Genomic DNA, 19,265 nt, shown 5'->3' with positions numbered 1-19,265 from the left:
GCATGGTGATGCGTGCCCGTAGACTCAGCTACTCAAGAGGCTGAGGTGACAGAACTGCTTGAGTCTGGGAGGTAAAGGTTGCCGTGAGCCATGATCATGCCACCACACTCCAGCCTGGGCAACAGGGTAAGACCCTGTCTCAAAAATAAAAAAACAGGCCGGGTGCTGTAGCTCACACCTGTAATCCCAGCACTTTGGGAGGCTGAGGCAGGCGGATCACAAGGTCAGGAGATCAAGACCATCCTGGCTAACATAGTGAAACCCTGTCTCTACTAAAAATACAAAAACAAAATTAGCCAGGTGTGGTGGCGGGTGCCTATAGTCGCAGCTACTCAGGAGGCTGAGGCGGGAGAATGGCATGGAACCTGGGAGGCGGAGCTTGCAGTGAGCCAAGATCGCACCACTGCACTCCAGCCTGGGTGACAGAGTGAGACTCTGTCTCAAAAAAAAAAAAAAAAAGAAAAAAAGAAAAAAGTTAGAGGAAATTGTTGAGTTTATGAAATGGCTAAACCAGAGGTAAGGAATTACTTGATCAGTAGCATTGTTTTCCTTTATCTAATTACTATAGATTGTGTAGTAGTATATCAAGACACATTACAGTCTTTTGTGTTATTTTAAAGTTGGCCATGAGAAAATAAAATGGAAATATTTCTTCATCCCTCAGCATCCTTTACAGAATCATAGAAATTTAGAACTGGAAGGGATCTATGGCCAATTCTCTTGAGCTAAATAAAGGTAAGATTGCTGCCTAAGGAAAGATAGGCTGAAGATTTTAGAATTTGATAGGGTAGCTTAAATAGTAGTAGTTGAGATACAGTATTGCTTGAAGTGAGAGAAACCATTAAGAGAAAGAATATTCCTTGCCCCTGATTGAAAAATGGCTGAAATCCACTAATTTTCAAGCTGTATAATTATTAAAAAGTCTGTATTTCATAAGATACCTGTGAGAATAAATAGTAAGCTGTAATATGATGTGAATTACCTTAGTTACTGAATATTAAGTCACAAAGTACAAAAGCAGATTTGAATGTAGAGAAAAATTCAGTGCGTGAAATTGAGGTCATATGTGCCCATGATGTATGCCTTACAGGAAGTAATAAAAAAGAGGGGGGAAGTAAATGGTATACTTTTAAGCTGATGGGACTATTTTAAGGGTGGAATTTAAATTGCTGTTCTTTAAAAGTTAAGTTTTTACCCCCCTCACTATATAAGGGGACAGAGGGGAGGGCTCTGATCAAAGTAGACCTCTCCCCTCCCCCCCTTCAGTATGCTTCTTAAAAGTCGACAAGCAGGCTGTCTTTGTTTGCCGTTCCTGAGCAGAAAGAGGAGATTGATACCATTTTTATCTATTCAGACTTTTTCCTTGCATTCATTTGAATGAGAGAAGCCTCATAAAAGAACAGTGTCACAGGTTAAATGCATCTGCCTGGGTGTCTCTCCTGCCTGAGGTCATAATCCTGTGACAATATTTTATTTTCTCAACATCTTAAATACAGATGTTTAGATTTTTTTTTTAAAAACTCAGGAATAGTGTGCTTTTATTAACAGTATTGGTGATTGATTTTGAATGTTTTTACTTCAAAAAGCCAAATCTCCTGGTGGGTGGAATTTTATGAAGCACCTGTTAAGCTTTAGGGAGGAGGACCTTTTTGGCAGCAATCCAAAATACATATTTAAACAATGAGCCTGCCAAAGTCAGGAAATTATAAAACAGTTTTGAAATTGCAGAATCTGCTTTTTTTATTACCCCTCAGGTTTCCTTTGCAGCTTGGTTGTAAGTTCTTTCACATGGGATTTACTAATGTTCTTACTATTTAAAGACTAGGTTTAAAAAAAATAAAATGGAGTTTGGAGATCTCTTTGAGTTTATGTGATAAAAGACCATTAGATTTTAAACTGTACAGCCTTCCAAACGATCTAGGCTCACGCTCCCCACACCTCTTGAAGGAATCTATTACTCACTGGCTCAGGGCTGGCTTCTTTGAATGGCATTGCCCCTCAGGGTCTCCAGTTTTCCTCTGTGAAGTGAGCAGTAAGACATGGTGTGTGGAGCGCTGCTAGGTGAAAAGTGTGCACCAAACAGTGTGGAAAACTCAATGCTCGGGAAAATGGGGGAACCTGCTGAGACCGCACTTCTTGGTGGGTCCTGTTTAACCTGGATCTCTCAGCTTCTTATCTCTGTCTCTCAAATTCACTGTTTCTGCTTCTGCTTCCAGAGTTTAAACTCAGTGACCCAGGGGCAAGATGGCAATGTCTGTCCCAGCAATGGGATGTTCTTTGTGTACTGTTGGATTTGGGCGGGGGAGGGCATCTGCAGTTAGGTTAAGCAGTCTCAATTTTTTATTTAGTTATCTGTTAAGTTTTATGATTTCATCACACATAGAGAGCAGGAATTGTTTGAACTTTGGCAACTCCCCTCAGTGTGTGGCAAACCAGGACCCCCTGGGTAGATGGTGGTTGATGAAGAGTACAGGAGATTGAACAGGGTGCAGGAGTGAGAACGCCTGAGCTTGTGTTATCTTCAAGTTCTCAAAGGCTTGAGATTGGAATTGGTATAAATTAACTTCTCTTAGGGAAAACATTTTTACAGTCATTTTGTTACATGCAGGGAAAGAAGGTAAGGGGAAAAGGCAGAAAGGAAATCTGTAATTTAGATTCTCTGATCTGTTGGCATTTTCAAGTTCCTAAGGTTCATTGGCTAGCCTCATCAGCTATCTATTAAATATTAGGGAATGGGAGTTTAAAAAAGTCAAAGGCACCATTCCCATCAAGCAATTTGCTTTTTATTCTCATAGGACACCCATCCTGTTTGAAATTTTGTCCTGAATTAACAACAAATGTAAAGGCCTTAAGGTGGCAGTGCATCGAATGCAAGACATGCAGTGCCTGTAGAGTCCAAGGCAGAAATGCTGTAAGTATGGCTCCCGTAATCCGCTGCCAGGTAACTCGCTAATTTCCAGTATTAAGGTGTTTTCGTTTTTATAGAGTATGGCTACTTTCTTTCTAAAGTTTTAAATTCACGTGTTGTCAGACTGCAACTGGGATCTTGGTGCACTTTTCTTATGTTGTATTAATGTTAATCCAGTAACAAAATAATTTTTAGCCTTTTACAGTTGGTTTCAGTCTCAATTAGTCTCTAATATGTTATATTACAGGATAATATGCTTTTTTGTGATTCCTGTGATAGAGGATTCCATATGGAATGCTGTGACCCACCACTTTCCAGAATGCCAAAAGGTGAACTTTTAAACTGTATTAAAAATGTATTTTATTACGTATTGGTTAGCTTTGTCCTGAGGTCTGACAGCTCAGAGTTATACAGGTTCTTTAAGCATTTTTTTCATCCCTCCCACCTTCCCTATACTTGTGAGTTTAGGGTTGTGAATGGAGGATTACAAAAGCATAGAAAAAAATAACATATATATGTGTGTGTGTGTGTGTATATATATGTATATGCATATATATAAAAGAAAGGCTCTAATTCAGACCCAGGGATGAAAAAGACCATCTCTCTCTCCAAACCATTCCCCTATTAGAATAAGATTAGATTATGTAGGTCAAAAGTTTAGAACACTTTCCATGTTATTCAGCACAGTGTTTAGAGCTTAAGAAATTTTATATTTTCGAGGATGATAGTGACTCCAAAGTCCTACAACAGGAAGCCATCACCTTTTTCTTGGCCATTAGTTGATATTTTGAACACGAGCATCTGAATGATCTTATAGCTGATCGTGTCTGATGGAATGTGGATTTTCTTCTATTTATTGGGTAAATCAGCTAAGCTCAGCCTTTTCCCCCCATTTTGCAATATATTAAACATTTAAAAATAACTTTGCCTTTTTATTTAAAAAATCCTTAATTTACGTTGTGGAAGATTTAAAAAATACAGGTAGACAAAAAAGGAATAAAAATAAAAATGAATTAGAAATACCTTCTCTGCCTTCACATACCCTTTGAAGGGAAATGGAACATTCTGTACATGTTTTTGTAATGTACTTTTTTCCTCCCTCTTAATAGATTGTAAGCACCCCTACATCATTAAATATTCTCCTAAACATAGTTTTTAATAAGTGTGTAGAACTCCATAGTATAGAGCAGGGATTACAAACCTGGCAACTGTGGGTCACAGATACGCTTTGTTGGCACCATATTTTTAAAAGTTTGAGACCTCTGGGTGGTGCATGTGTGCTCCAGTTTGCCACAGTCTCACTACTCCCTGCTGTCTTAAACGTTCCAATTTGCATCAGTCACATGTATTATACAATCTAGGTCCTTCCTGGAGGTATTTGATTTTCCAGCCCCCTGTATAAATGAACTATAATTCATTTAACCAATCCCTTAGGGTGGATATTACAAATGTTTCCAATTTTTTCCATCCACAATTATTTCCTTGAAATAAATTCCTAGGGGAGGAATGGTTGGATCAAAGGCTAGATACATGAAAGGCTATATCAGTTTTCAGGCTGTCCAGCAGTGTATGAGGATACCTATTTTCCTGTATCGTGACTAGTACTCACCGTTACTATATCTCGAGTCTAAGACACAGGTGTTTTGTTTGTTTTTAATGTTTTAATATCTTTGAAGTCAGATGCATCATATAGTATCTTAGATTTGATGAAATACAGTATTATTATTTTTTAAATTTTACCAGTTTGATAATAGAAATATGTCTGATTTTTTTTTTTTTTTAAAGTAGTCAGATTGAACATTTCTTGTGTTTTTTTCTTGGTTGTTTGTATATCATCTTTTCTAAGGTGCCTCTTTTTATCCATTAATCATTTTTCTCTTGGGATTTTTACCTTTTTTTCCCTGATTTGCAGAAGCTCTTTTTTTTTTCATGTAGTCAGATTCATGAATCTTTTTATTTATGGCTTCAGTTTTAAATGTCAGTCATGCTTAGATTATATAAATATCCACATATCTTTCCTGGTACTTGTAACATTTTATTTTTTCATATTATAATATTCATCTGTCTAGAATTTATTCTTATAAAGGATAGGAAATAATTCCTCTTCCAGGTAGATAGCTATTTGTTCTATCACGCTTATTGAATCATTTCATCTTTTCCCCGCTGATTTGAAATATGACCTTTTGATATGCTAAACTTTTCTGTAGGCTTCGGTTGTTCTGGTCTTTCCATTCTTATCCATTGACCTGTTTTTCTATGCTAGATGTATAGTTTTAATCATTGTAGTTCTGCAGTACTCAAAACTACTGATAATTTTTTTAGTTTTGGAACTTTCCAGAAAGAGATGATAATTTTTTTTTTCTTCTAGAAATTCCAAAAACGGACTGACTTGAAAATGTCTCCCTCAAATCAAAAGATAAAATATCTGACAGGGGCGAGTTTTCATGTGTGTTTATATGTTGGTGAGAGGCTTAATGACATGTTGGGAACAGCTTTATGGAAGGGTTCTGAGAGAGAGGCCACCTCTGCCCTCACCACCTTCGTTCTGGGGAAATTGACCTGTAGTGATGGTTTCCTAACGAAAATGACAAAAGGGAATGACGCATTTTTTGGAGTAAAGTTCAGCATACAGGCATCCTTGAGCAGCTTTTTACAGATATTTAATATCTTCTCTTAAAATGAAACATTAAAATATTTTTCTCATATATATATTAATTCAGGGATGTGGATTTGCCAAGTCTGCAGACCAAAGAAAAAGGGAAGAAAACTACTTCATGAGAAAGCTGCACAAATAAAACGACGATATGCAAAACCCATTGGACGACCGAAAAATAAATTAAAGCAACGATTGTTGTAGGTTGAGATCTTATCAAAAGAAATCTTTTATGTTTTGCTTTAAAATATAGGTGATTGTTATTCTCTTAGATTCCTTTAGGGGTTTTTTGGCATCATTTTTTCAAACTCAAGGGTTGAAAAATACTTCTCTTTTTACTTGAGCTGTGGAAATTTTTTGAAAATAACATTTTTAATTACCATTGGCGTTTTGGGGTCTTCTGTTGGCAGTAGCTGTGATACTAAGTGACATTTTTCAAGCAGCAGGATGGAAGCAGAATGTAAGAACTGGAAACAATCATTCAGCCTACTTTATTACTGGCTGAGCATAGAAGAGCTTAATTATATAAATATTTTCATAGGAATTTTAAAACGAGAGGGATTTGTCCATGTCTATAGCAAATCTCTTTCGTCACTCCAGATAACATTTTAGAAAAATACCTCTCTCTTCTGATAGTAATGTAGCATTACCACTTTTTAAGATCTCTTTTATGAAATAGGAGCTTCTGAAAAACCTGCAGATGACCATTTGCCTCTGAAGAGTTAGACACAGCTATTTGACAACTGCACGTGTGCAGACATATATATAAAATAATATATTCGCAGTGGCCTGGAAATCTGCTATGATAACCCCATTTTCACTATCTTGTTGCCATATAATTGCCATTAAAGCCCAGTAGAGCATTTAGCAGGAGTTAGTTGGAAAAGCAGAGAAAAGATAAGAGGTGAAATGAATTTATTTTAACCTGTGTAGAGTATAGATTTGACTATCAGCATTAAGGTGTTTACAAATGGAATCAGGAGACTTGCACATCTATAACAGTTCTGCCAACAGACTACCACCATCTTTTCAGGCTTAGTGAAAGGACCATTGTGATGGAGAAAGAATACATGCTCTGCACACACCTTGAACAGACACCGAGAATCTCACTCTCTTGCTTACTCCTTTTCCCCTAATTTTATCTGAAGCAGTTCTCACTATCTTACTCGCTCTCAGGAAAATAGTATCCTCCCGCACCTTTATCTCCTAAGAAGTAAGAAATGCAGGCTTCTTTCTAGAGTTTTCTATGAAACTTTGCGAAAACCCTTTAACCAGTAGACATTGTCAATAGATTTTGAAAAAATTTCTAGAGGCAAACATGAAACATGGTTATGAATAAAATCTTTCATAGTAGTATCATTTGAAGTAGAAATTATATGTTTTTGCATTCATCCTGTGTAAGCATTGTTCCCAACATGGGACCGTATCCTCAGGGCCCAATTAAAAAAACCAAATTAGGATATAAACTTTCTAAACAAAGGACACAGCTGAAAATTGCATCTGGCACCAATCCTAACTTTTTGTTTGTCCAAAATTGTCCTTTGAGCTTAGGAATTTTTAAGACAGTCTAGGGAGTTTTCCTTTTTACGTGCTTTATAAGCATATTATCCTTTCTGGGCAATCGATTCCAGATACAGTCCAAATGCAGCGTTCTGATGTGAAGCATTTTAGCCTGGATGAGTTCTTGTTGGTAACTCTCACTGTGTCTCTAGTGACACTAGAGATCTCCAATGTTCACCTGACTTGGCTGAATTGGTGGTGCCAGGCAGAGTCCCTGGCAATAGAGCCACCTCAGATGAGCCTGGTAGCTGCACCTACCTCCTCTTCAGCCAGCAGCTAAAATCTGGTCATTAAATCTTTGTATACAAGATGATCACTAAAATGTGCTCTTGTATTTGTAATTACTTAAGATATTTTTATAATTCGGTATTGTCTCTTTTCAAGGCTTTCATTTCGTCATTATTTGCCTTCAGCTAAATTGATCATTCTGAAAGTACATTCTTGGGCCCCAGCATTGTCATAATTCATCTGCAAATGTTTCTCTATTATATGAAACTCTGCTACGAAATGGGTAGCTTCGCAAACCCTAGCCTGAGGTGAAGACAGTCGGCTGCTGTTCATGTAAGCAGCTGTGTTAGCGAGTGACCTCTAGTTTCTGTTGACTGCTCAACAGTATGGGCAGAACCGGGGTATAAAGATTCTGACGCCAAGTGTCTGATAATGACCATGGTAAATGTGCCGCTTCTTCACCAGACTCTCCATGTCATGTCTGACCCGCTGTAGCTTTTCTTTAATCATTTCTTCAGTTTTTTGCTATTGTTGTCCTTTTTTCAGCAATATTTTATGCTGTAGTTAATTGTCTTCTCTCCTAAGAGAGTATTATTGGTTATCTTACCATCCTAAACACAAACTGCTGAGAGGAAGAGGGTGTCTTTTTATGTTTTCTTAAAAAAAAGTACAAATTTATAGCCATATCCAAACTCTATTTATATAAGTTTGCAAATTGAATTAAAAATTACTTTTAACTAGAGATTAGATAAGCTTCTTCTTTTGCTTCTGGATAACACATATGACTTATTTCCTCCTAATACTTTAAAAAAGACATTCCAGGAGATCATAACTCTTTGTGACGACACCAAAGGATAGCTTGTTTTTATTTAATTATAATTAAAGCATCGGGTGTTCTTTTAGTCTCTTCAACATTTTTCTTGCTTATATTGCTCTTGGGTCCACATGGATTCTTCCAGTACCTGTTGGATGGGCCCTGGAAAAACCATGACATGCAAATGCAGTTGCTGCTGCCTTTCCAACAGAGAAACATCTAGGTGGTGGCACACACAAAAAATACAGTTCTTAAGTTTAAGCCCATTGAATGCATCTAGTTGCAATAAATTTGTTTTTAGATACCTTTATAATTCTATTTATTAAATGCTGATACTATTCTCTAAATTTCTGCCTAGGTCTGTAACCAGTGATGAAGGATCCATGAATGCATTCACAGGAAGGGGGTCACCTGGTAGGGGTCAAAAGACTAAAGTCTGTACCACACCTTCATCTGGTCATGCTGCATCTGGGAAGGACTCAAGCAGCAGATTGGCTGTTACAGACCCCACTCGGCCTGGTGCCACCACCAAAATCACCACCACCTCCACCTACATTTCTGCCTCTACACTTAAAGTTAACAAGAAAACCAAAGGGCTCATTGATGGCCTTACTAAGTTTTTTACACCATCACCTGATGGTCGCAGATCACGAGGTGAAATAATAGACTTTTCAAAGCACTATCGTCCAAGGAAAAAGGTCTCTCAGAAACAGTCATGCACTTCTCATGTGTTGGCTACAGGTACCACACAAAAGCTAAAACCTCCACCTTCTTCACTTCCACCCCCAACCCCCATCTCCGGTCAGAGCCCCAGTTCACAAAAGTCCAGCACGGCCACTTCTTCTCCCTCTCCCCAGAGTTCTTCCAGCCAGTGCAGCGTGCCCTCCCTGAGCGGCCTGACCACTAACAGCCAGCTGAAGGCACTCTTTGATGGGCTCTCTCATATCTATACCACTCAGGGACAGTCTCGCAAAAAGGGACACCCAAGTTATGCACCACCCAAACGTATGCGTCGTAAAACTGAATTGTCTTCCACGGCAAAATCTAAAGCCCACTTCTTTGGCAAAAGAGATATTAGAAGTCGGTTTATTTCTCACTCCTCCTCCTCTAGCTGGGGGATGGCTAGAGGACGTATTTTTAAAGCAATTGCTCACTTCAAGCGAACAACTTTCCTTAAAAAGCACAGGATGCTAGGCAGATTAAAATATAAAGTGACCCCTCAGATGGGGACCCCCTCACCAGGGAAGGGGAGCTTGACAGACGGAAGGATTAAACCTGATCAGGATGATGGTAAGCAAAAGGTCAAAGCTCCAACCAAACCTGCGTCCCGTCCCTTTCTCCCCAACCCCGAAAAAAATCAACCAATCAATTCCTATTTGTCACATAGGTCTTAGCTATTTCTCTTGTTCTCACTTCACTTTCATACAGAAGCAGTGAAACTTTGACCTTTTTCTAATGCTGACTAAACCTCCAAAATGTTGTTTTTCCAACTAATACTCTCCCACCTTTTATTATTTACTTCCATTCGTAGTGACACTAGGACCCCCAGATGCCTCCATAGCGTTGCTTATGGCTTTGTAGTCCCGCATGAGTAGCCACCGCCATGCTTCTGCCATGCTCTCCCCCATGTCGCCTCTGTAGCCACAGCGCTGTTCGGTTGTGTGCTGTCAGTGCTTCCAACAGGGGGTGTTTCAGCTCTTCCCTCTGCTCCATTGCTTTCTCATGACAAAGTTCATCCTGCTTCCGTCTCAGCAAAGCCTGATCTGTGACTCTGTGATGTGTGCTTTTGGATGTGAGTGTGTCTGTGTGTGTATCCACCTTAGGGAGAAAACGGATTTCATAATTTCATTGAACAAATTGGCCCATTACATTTGCTACCCTTTATCAAACAAAAACCGAAAATGTGTCATTTGGACAAAGTGGTAGAATTTATTATCTCAAAACTGATAATGGGAATGCTATAACTAGACATTGATAAAACTTCTTATCTTGGTTGAAAAATATGATTTCACTTTGTATTGCTGTTACTTTCCCTCATATATTTATTAAAGCTGTAAAAAGATGACAGTGATAAATTCAAATAAAAATTTGAGTATAGCAGGGAAAGGATACTGCTGGATCTATGAGCAGTGCTTAGATGTAAAAGCTTATTTATAAAGCTTTAAAAAAAAATCCCTATTTGCCCAGTATGCTAATTTGGTGCCATTTTGGTAATATATGATGGTTACTCATGATTCAAGTCAGTGAATACACTTTCTGCTGGTTTTAAATGACAGATACTGAAATAAAAATAAACATCAAACAAGAAAGTGCAGATGTAAATGTGATTGGAAACAAGGATGTCGTTACTGAAGAGGATTTGGATGTTTTTAAGCAGGCCCAGGAACTTTCTTGGGAGGTAAGGCGAGGATCCCACATTGTACTAGCAAGTATAAAATGTGGCTTCTGACTATCCATATGGAGTTACTGTGTTGATTTTATAGAGAATCCCTTTCAACATCCTGTGTGATTCTTTAGCCATTATCATGCCCATTTTTATTGACTGTGTATTCAAAAGCAATGACTTTGTAGAATTGTCTCCACTCTTAAAAGTAGGTATTGGCTCAGCTGGTCTCACAAAATAAAACAGAGTAGCACTAGTTGAGGCAGATTTTGGAAAACGTTTCTAGGTGTGAAGGAATAGATTTCTGATGAGTTTTGCCTAAATTTAGAAAATAACAATTTAAAATCATTAACAAAAAGAGGAACATCGCTGTTAAATTTGCCGATGTTTCTTCCAACACAGATGGCCAGCCATATGAAAAATGTCTCATATTTTTAGCTCTTTTGCATTGATGAAAAAATATTGTGTTTCATGATCAGTTGTAGTCAGTTTTATTTTTATTGTCCAGTAATTTCTTTAAGTGATTCCACTTTGATTCTGCATAAGTTATTACCACCCAGATATTGAAAGGTGAGGCTGTCAGACTTCTCAAAGACGAATCTGTTATGAATTGTGAATTTGTTGTGTCAGTGACTACATTCGGTTTCTCTGGCCAATGTGGTCAGTTAGACTCCCTACCCAACCCCACTTCCTGTTTTGTGGGGAAGGGGTTTTCTGTAGGCTCTTAACACTTTATTTTTAGTAGCAGCCAGTTGGGCTAAATACTCCTGACAGTTTCTACCTTTAGAGCTATTGGATATTTCCAACCCTCATTCTGCCCCTATCAGGATGCCTTGTATCAGCTTTCCTTTGGCTAAGATAAAAGTCAAATTTCCCCCCGTTATTAAGATTGGGAGTCCTTGAACCAGCCCATATTGGAAGTGGAGCAGGTCAAAACTCCTATGTTGATCAGTAGTGGGATTATGCCCTTGAATAGCCACTTTACTCCAGCCTGGGCAACACAGCAAGATGCCACCTCTTTTAAAAAAAAGATTCGAAGTCCTTAAATGTTATCATTTTTTTTTTGGCCTTCTTCTGACATTCATGTATAAACATGAACTGTAGGCCATTATCTGAAAGATACTGCTAATTCTAAAACTTTTTCATTCCAACATGGTAAAACTGGCTTTTTTTATTCAAGAAATATTCTTGTTCTGTGTCAGGCACTGTACTAGACACCAGGGATACCACAGTGAATCTGGCAGGCAGAGTTCTTAACCTCATATGGCTTTCTACATGGAAATAAGGGAAATAAGAAGAGACAAATGCTAAGCTGCAGATTTCACAATTGATTATTTAATTACAGTTGTGATAAATACTACCTCATGGAGGAATAGGAAACTGTAAACATATGTAATAAATAAGCCTGTGAAATAGCCACATCATTTATAATCACCTAATTTCTAATCTGTTACAACAGATTGTTAAATCCAGTTCTATCGACATTTGTATGTATTTATACCATACTTACTTCCTTTGCTATATTGTTTCTTAGGGTATTCGTTTGCTGTGAATCTTACACAGAGGTAATGTTAGTTTGGTGCAAAAGTAATTGTGGTTTTTGCCATTGAAGGTAATTATAAAAACAGCAATTACTTTTGCACCAACCCATTTCATAAGGGTCTATAGTGTTTTAAGACCATGCAAATTCACAATTAAGATTAGCGTTCTGATAAGCTTTGATAGTCACTGGTGAAAGAACCAAAATGTAAGTGAAGTATATATATTATTATTTTCCTTTTCTTTCTATTTAACAGAAAATAGAGTGTGAGAGTGGGGTGGAAGACTGTGGCCGGTACCCTTCTGTGATTGAATTTGGTAAATACGAAATCCAAACCTGGTACTCCTCGCCTTACCCACAGGAATATGCAAGGTAATGGAATAAGTCTGGCAGGTGTATAACTTGAATGTCACATATGTGAGAAAGGAAAATTCTTGATTCTAAAGCAGGAATTAAGGATGATTTTAGGAAATAAATTTTGATAGTCAGTGCTAAGTGCTTCCCAAACTATTGCTTTTGCCAGCGCCTTTTAATAGTATTCCTTGTTCTTGGTAAATTCCTTATGCTCCTTAGTTACACGGGCATTATACATTTTGCCATTTAGCTTCTAGACTGTGCTTTCTTTCCTTGGTTAATTGGAGAAATGTTGGTTTTGTATGAAACCCAATAAAAAAAAGAAATTTGCCATGGTGAATTATTTGGTAGACTTTCTTCTCTGGTTGCCTTTTATATTTTTTAATTAGGCCTGTTCATTTTATCTCTGATTTCTGGCATTTTATTTTCAAGTTTTTAATAGAAATTTAGCAAAAGAAGGAAAAATGGGAGAAAGTAGATGGGAATGGGTAGTCTTAAGAGACCCTTCCCCAAATCTTTACTTTTAGAACCATTTGTGACTTTGAAGAGAAGGCCAGGCCCAGTGGCTCACTCCTGTAATCCCATCACTTTGGGAGGCCAAGGCAGGTGGATAACCTGAGGTTAGGCGTGTGAAACCAGCCTAGCCAACGTGGCAAAACCCCGTCTCTACTAAAAATACAAAAATTAGCCAGGCGTGATAGGGCACGCCTGTAATCCCAGCTACTTGGGAAGCTGAGGCAGGAGAATCACTTGAACCCAGGAGGTGGAGGTTGCAGTGAGCCGAGATCACACCACTGCACTCCAGCTCGGGTGACAGAGTGAGATCCCATCTCAAAAAATAAAAAGTAAAAAGGAGAAAAAATGGTATCCGAGTTTTCATTTGTCTTGAACTCAAATTAGCTGTGAACGAATATATCCCAAAATAGGTGCATTGAGAGTAGATTTCTTCCATGCAGTACATCAGGGCACACTTTACTAGCGTCTCCAAAAATGTTTTAGTCTGCAAAGTTTTCAGCAATTATAAATTTGGTTTTCTTATAGAATAGCTCTTATTTTTTTCATTAGCATATGAGCGTCTGGCCAATCACGTAAGTGGAGAAAATGCGAAGCGTTTTCTAAAAGTTAAATGACAAAATAAGAGTCAAGAATTTTGGTTTCTCCTCCTAGCTTATACCATTCAGTTGTGTGTTCTTGAACAATTTTTTAAAATGACTGTGAGCTTTCATTTGCCTAGGTAATCATAAGCCATGTGCTCTGAAAACTTTGGATAAAATTTGTACATAAGTGCAAGGTTTGAAAGTAGTCTCATCTGTGTCTGCCTGTCTCTTGAAAACCTTTTACCCCATTCTTAAACTCCAAAGACCTTGCAAGTGCTTCTAAACATTTTCTTATAAATATCAGCCGTGTTCATTAAAATATGGAAATAAAAAGTGTTCTAATTTTTAAGGTGGAGAAAAAGTCAGCAGGGAAGAGAGGTATTTGTCTTTTACTCAAAGTAACGGTGGAATTGGTAGAAAACAAATTAGATCTTTTGATTTTCAGCCCTGCCATTTACTGCATTAGACCATGTATAAATCTATAATAATAACTTTAAAGTTACCTCTTCCAGAAGTGGAAATGGTAACAACTAAGTTCAAGGACTTTTCGGCCTCATATGTATGCAGATTGTTTAAAAATAATAAATTCACTTCTGAGTAAAATATTATAGCTATACTGCTGACCATATATAATTGGAAATAAGATAGTAAGTGTGAATTTTGAAAAATATGCTTGGCCCCTTGACAGGATGGTATCCTTATTAAGTTGATTTTTAGGGTGGTGGTTCCACATCTGTAAACCTTTCTTTACATAGGATATTTTTAAGCAAACAAATGATTTGTTCACAAAGTAAAGGGAGCATGTATTATGGATTATATTGAAAAATAATGTAAGGTTGTTTTTACATTCTCTCTTTACTATTGGCTTTCTTTTTTTTTTAAATTAATTAATTTATTTATTTTTGAGATGGTGTCTCACTCTGTTGCCCAGGCTGGAGTGCAGTGGTGCGATCTCGATTCACTGCACCCTCCGCCTCAAGCGATTCTCCTGCCTCAGCCTCCCAAATAGCTGGGACCACAGGCATGTGCCACCACGCCCAGCTAATTTTTGTGTTTTTAGTAGAGACGAGGTTTCACCATGTTGGCCAGGCTGGTCTCAAACTCCTGATCTCAGGTGAACTGCCCGCCTCGGCCTCCCAAAGTGCTGGGATTACAGGCGGGAGCCACTGCACCCAGCCTCCAATGTTATTATACAACCTTTTTATGAGGTAGAGAAAATTGAACAATATTTAATCTTCCCCCGAAACAGTATAATCTATCTGATAGATTCTGTGATTTTTAAACTTCAACAGATTACCAAAGCTTTACCTGTGTGAATTCTGTCTTAAATATATGAAAAGTAAAAATATTTTGCTAAGACACTCCAAGAAGTGCGGATGGTTTCATCCTCCAGCAAATGAAATTTACCGAAGGAAAGACCTTTCAGTATTTGAGGTAAGCACGTGTAAATAAAAAATTCAGCTTTTTGAAATCTAGTACTCCTAATTGTTGACTATGTGCTGATTTGTGTTTAGAACGTGCAAAGTATATTTAATTTTGGCACTGAAATTCAGACTGCCCTTTAAAACATCTCCGTGTTTTGGAATGTTTATCTAACCATATTAAGCAACCATTTAGATTGATGAAGAATCCCTACTTCATCACATTGACATTTTTGTCTTCCCCAAAATCCCTGTCTACACTAGATATATTCACCAATGAATTTATGATCTGCTCAGCTCTTTGTAAATTCCACTTTCTTTGGCAGGAGAAATGAGCTTTGTTCAGCAGCTCTAGCCAATGTCTGGCAGGTGCTCACTCTTCCAGGGAATGGAGCAGCTGTACATATCTCCTCAATACACAACCACCTGTGTTTCCATCCACTTCTTGGCAGGATGGATAATCCTTTTGGTGAGACCCTAGCAGATGTTGGGACTCCCTCCCATCTGGGTAGATGGCCACCCCTGAAGAACTCTGCTGTTCACAGGAACCCCTTGTGGCCATATGTCTGTCATTGTGGGTTTCTTGAAGACATTTTGTATTTCCAGAATTGATTTAGTAGCAGGCCTTTGCCTCTATATAGTTGCATTGTTTAATTATGTATCTGTTGTCAGTTTCAGGGATTCAGTTAAGCTGAGTCAGTTTTACCTTGCAGGGACCATGCCTTTCTCCCAGGTTGTTGTCTGTCTGCAGGACTTTTCACATCTCTCCTTTATGCTCTTCCCTCCACTTGCACACTTCTGTTGCCTGCTGCATTTTTTTCTTTTGTGACCCATCATGGTATGCATTGATGCTCATTCCTGGGTGCTGGGAACACACCTACCTTGTACAGCAAACGTGATGTCTTCTTTCTGTGAAATATAGTTTCACTTCTGGATTCTCTTTTTCTGAACTGTTCAGGCTGACACTTATTGTTCTCCCTTACAGTTCTCTTTATTTCTGGCCTGTAGTGTCTTGCCATCATATTAAATAAAGGGAAGGTTGTAGGTTTCTCACATGGACCAGGCTCCTTCTCAGACAGGTTTGGGCCCACTAGGTTTTCCCCAAGACTGATCAGAGAACACAGGAAACTCCAGTTATGTCTTATGATTTTTTTAAAGCCTTCTCTTTTCTGTCAGGCTCTTTTGGCAAGCTTGGAGGAAGAAGGTATTGTTACTGGGAAGGTTAGGTGATATATTAGTTCTTACTAAAAGTTAGGCATAGAGTTTCTCAATCTGGGCACTATTGACATTTCAAGCTGGTTAGTTCTTTGTTGTAGGGGCTATGCTATACAGCATAGGATGTTTAGCAGCATCTCTGGCCTCTACTAATTGGATGCCAGTAGCACCACCACCCCCTCCAGTTGTACCAACCAAAATTGTCTCCAGACGTAGCCAGATATCCCCCGGGGGGGCAGAATCACCCCCAGTAAGAACCAGTGGGCTAGAGGGAAGGCTGAAGACATGTTGCCTGAGCTTCCTGTTGCTATGCTATCCCGCCAGCCCCAGCCGGCTGAGGTGACACAGCTGCTCACAGTTGAAGCTTAGCTAATGTCACAAGTTCAGCTTTCTTATTGGATCCTTCCTTGATGCCTTAGATCTGTTCTTCCAACCAAAACATTGTTTCTCAAAGCTCAAAACACATTGTTGGCCTTAAGTAATTATTTAATAAATCGGCATGAGTCAGCATTGGGGTTGAAGCTGTCATAAATCCATGGAACGTCTTCTCAGGGGCAAGGGGATCAGTCTTGTTAGGCTGGTAAGAATGGGCTGTTCTTTCAGGGCAGGTGCTTTTGGACCATCCAGAGATGAGAGGGGAAACATCAGAAGCATGTCTCTAAAATTCGCTTGTACGAATAAGGAGTTGGATTTGATAAGTACTGAGGTCCCTATTCTGGAACCTGAGTTAATAGAGTGTAACATTTGGGCAACTTTTCTCCTAGCAGTTTCCTACAAAACTTATAAAATAAAGGAGGAATAATCATAGATTATAATTTTTCTGCCTTCTTCCCTTTCTTTATTCCTCTTATACCTTTCACAACTGATCAGAATTTTCTTCAGCACTGTCATCTCTCTATTTTTCTGGTTCACAGTTACGTATATCTGCATCTTACCTTTTTGTAATATCTACCATTTCCAAAAGGGCCATACTTTCAAATATATGAAAACTTCCTTTAATTAAAGGGAGAATTGTATCCTCTGTGCCCGTTGCCCTTATTTGATTGTGCTGCTATGTATGGGACCTAGGTTTCATCTAAGGGAAATAGTTATATGAAATCTAAAAATAATTTGTGCAAGATGAGAACCCGTATGGTCCACAGGAGACCTGAGAATGGTCAAGTTTGTTGTTTAAGAGCTCTGGTTAGCAAATACCCATTTCCCTTAAGAAAAGTGCTAGGGAAATTCTTCTTGAATCTGCTGTGTTTTCTATTTTCAACAAGTAACTACATTTGATCAAAGAAATTGGCATCTGTGCCTAGCCTCCTGTCTGTAGCCATCAGTATCACAGCTTGATTCTTTTATTTTCAAGAGAAGTAGACTGTAATCATGGTGCTTATTGTAGGTTGAAATTCATATCACTTTCTCTGTAAGTATTCCCAACATAGATATTTTATCTTTTCCAATTATATTTAAGATGATGCTTGGGATAAAACCAAAATGGAAACCTCTTTGCTAATCCACACTTCTGAGGAATCAGAATAATACAGTTCATTAATTTTAGTTTTATGTGAAACCCTTTTGAAACAACATAAAGTTTAACTTACTTGTGAAGTATTTTGATCTGTTTATATTTCCTTAATACAGATTTATTTGGTTCAAATAAAGAGAGAGGACATGCCTCATCATTTTTAGCTCAGAATAAACTACAAGTAAAAACTACTCCTTTACTAGTGGTTTGGCCCTTCTTTGGTAGCTAAAAGAGAAATTTAACTACTTCAAATATACCCTAATTTAAGAGAAAATGTGGAATTCTGATTTGCCAGTGACAGCTGTTTTCTGGTTAAAGCTGTACTTGCTTAATAGAGTGTTTTAATCTCTCAGTTTAAGATTTGGAAATAAAATGATGTACTTTCTGAAATACCATATAGAAGAAACAATTTTATATGGTGTGGTATTTTTATGTTAAATAATGTTGTCTGTTTCTTTCTTTTAGGTTGATGGGAATATGAGCAAAATTTATTGCCAAAACCTTTGCTTGTTAGCCAAGCTCTTCCTGGACCACAAAACGTTGTATTATGATGTCGAGCCATTCCTTTTTTATGTCCTTACAAAAAATGATGAAAAGGGCTGTCATCTGGTTGGATACTTCTCTAAGGTAAAACAAGAGCCAGCATGACCTTCATTTTCTTTTTCAAAATGTTTTTGGTAGAGCCCAATTCTTTGAACAGGGCTTTTTCATTACTGTAATTTGAATAAGTGACGTGTTTTTGAAAAGCTCAGGTTCTTGTTCAGAGCTCATTTTAAAAGATGAAAACAAAAAACATGGTACCTAGTAAGTGTGTAAAGGACCTCAGCACTGTGTGCCGTCCTGATGACATTCTAATTGCTGCCTTGTGGACCACTTAGCATCTTTGATTTTCTCAGTGTAAGCTTATTTCCGTTTTCCCTTTAAGTGGTGTCAACATGAAGGTTTCAGTTTAATGTAGCATTTAAGAGAGAATTCTCCTTTCTCCTTGTTGCCTTCCCTCTGTGGTCGACAGTATCTCAGTGAGTTAGGACGCTGGCATTTGGACAGTCAAGCTGATAAAATGACTGGTTTTACACTTTCATCTCTTATTCTCTGTGCTATGGTTTTAAGTTCTAAAGCAATCTCACCTTTAGAAAGCCTAAGTATCGGCTGGGCACAGTGGCTCATGCCTGTAATCCCAGCACTTTGGGAGGCCATGGCGGGTGGATCATGAGGTCAAGAGATAGAGACCATCCTGGCCAACATGGTGAATGCAAAAAATTACTAAAAATGCAAAAAAATTAGCTGAGCCTGGTGGCACACACCTGTAGTCCCAGCTGCTTGGGAGGCTGAGGCAGGAGAATCGCTTGAACCTGGGAAGCGGAGATTGCAGTGAGCTGAGATCGCGAGTGAGACTCCGTCTTTTTTTTAAAAAAAAAAAAAAGCCTGAGTATCTCCGGCTATTAGAGTGGGGGAAACATCGACATATTGAGGGGATGTAGCTTGTCCTTTTCAGTGGTTCAGAGCAGTTTACTCACATTCTTCTGCTCAAAGGCTTCTAAGAAACAATAGCTCCTTTAATATAAAGGATAACTGAGTTTGG

General features: G+C 38.3%; 1 protein-coding gene across 11 annotated transcripts in view; it reads left to right on the top strand.

The window, feature by feature from the left end:
* The window catches only part of KAT6B (lysine acetyltransferase 6B), a 203,897-nt gene that overhangs the window by 146,096 nt on the left and 38,536 nt on the right, over positions 1-19,265 (top strand). For 5 of the 11 annotated variants that reach the window (XM_038009008.2, XM_038009009.2, XM_007962947.3 and 2 more), the window contains 8 exons: positions 2,796-2,911; positions 3,156-3,237; positions 5,629-5,761; positions 8,522-9,453; positions 10,440-10,561; positions 12,343-12,458; positions 14,830-14,971; positions 18,149-18,310. In XM_038009008.2, coding sequence (XP_037864936.2) covers positions 2,796-2,911; positions 3,156-3,237; positions 5,629-5,761; positions 8,522-9,453; positions 10,440-10,561; positions 12,343-12,458; positions 14,830-14,971; positions 18,149-18,310 — 1,805 coding nt within the window. The remainder of the gene's footprint in view (positions 1-2,795; positions 2,912-3,155; positions 3,238-5,628; positions 5,762-8,521; positions 9,454-10,439; positions 10,562-12,342; positions 12,459-14,829; positions 14,972-18,148; positions 18,311-19,265) is intronic. The other 6 variants (XM_038009014.2, XM_038009013.2, XM_007962950.3 and 3 more) reach the window with 2 other exon arrangements.

Source organism: Chlorocebus sabaeus, chromosome 9, assembly GCF_047675955.1.
Source record: "Chlorocebus sabaeus isolate Y175 chromosome 9, mChlSab1.0.hap1, whole genome shotgun sequence".
Taxonomy (NCBI): Eukaryota; Metazoa; Chordata; class Mammalia; order Primates; family Cercopithecidae; genus Chlorocebus; species Chlorocebus sabaeus.
Note: the sequence above shows the minus strand (reverse complement) of the source record. Positions and strands in the feature narration are given on the sequence as shown.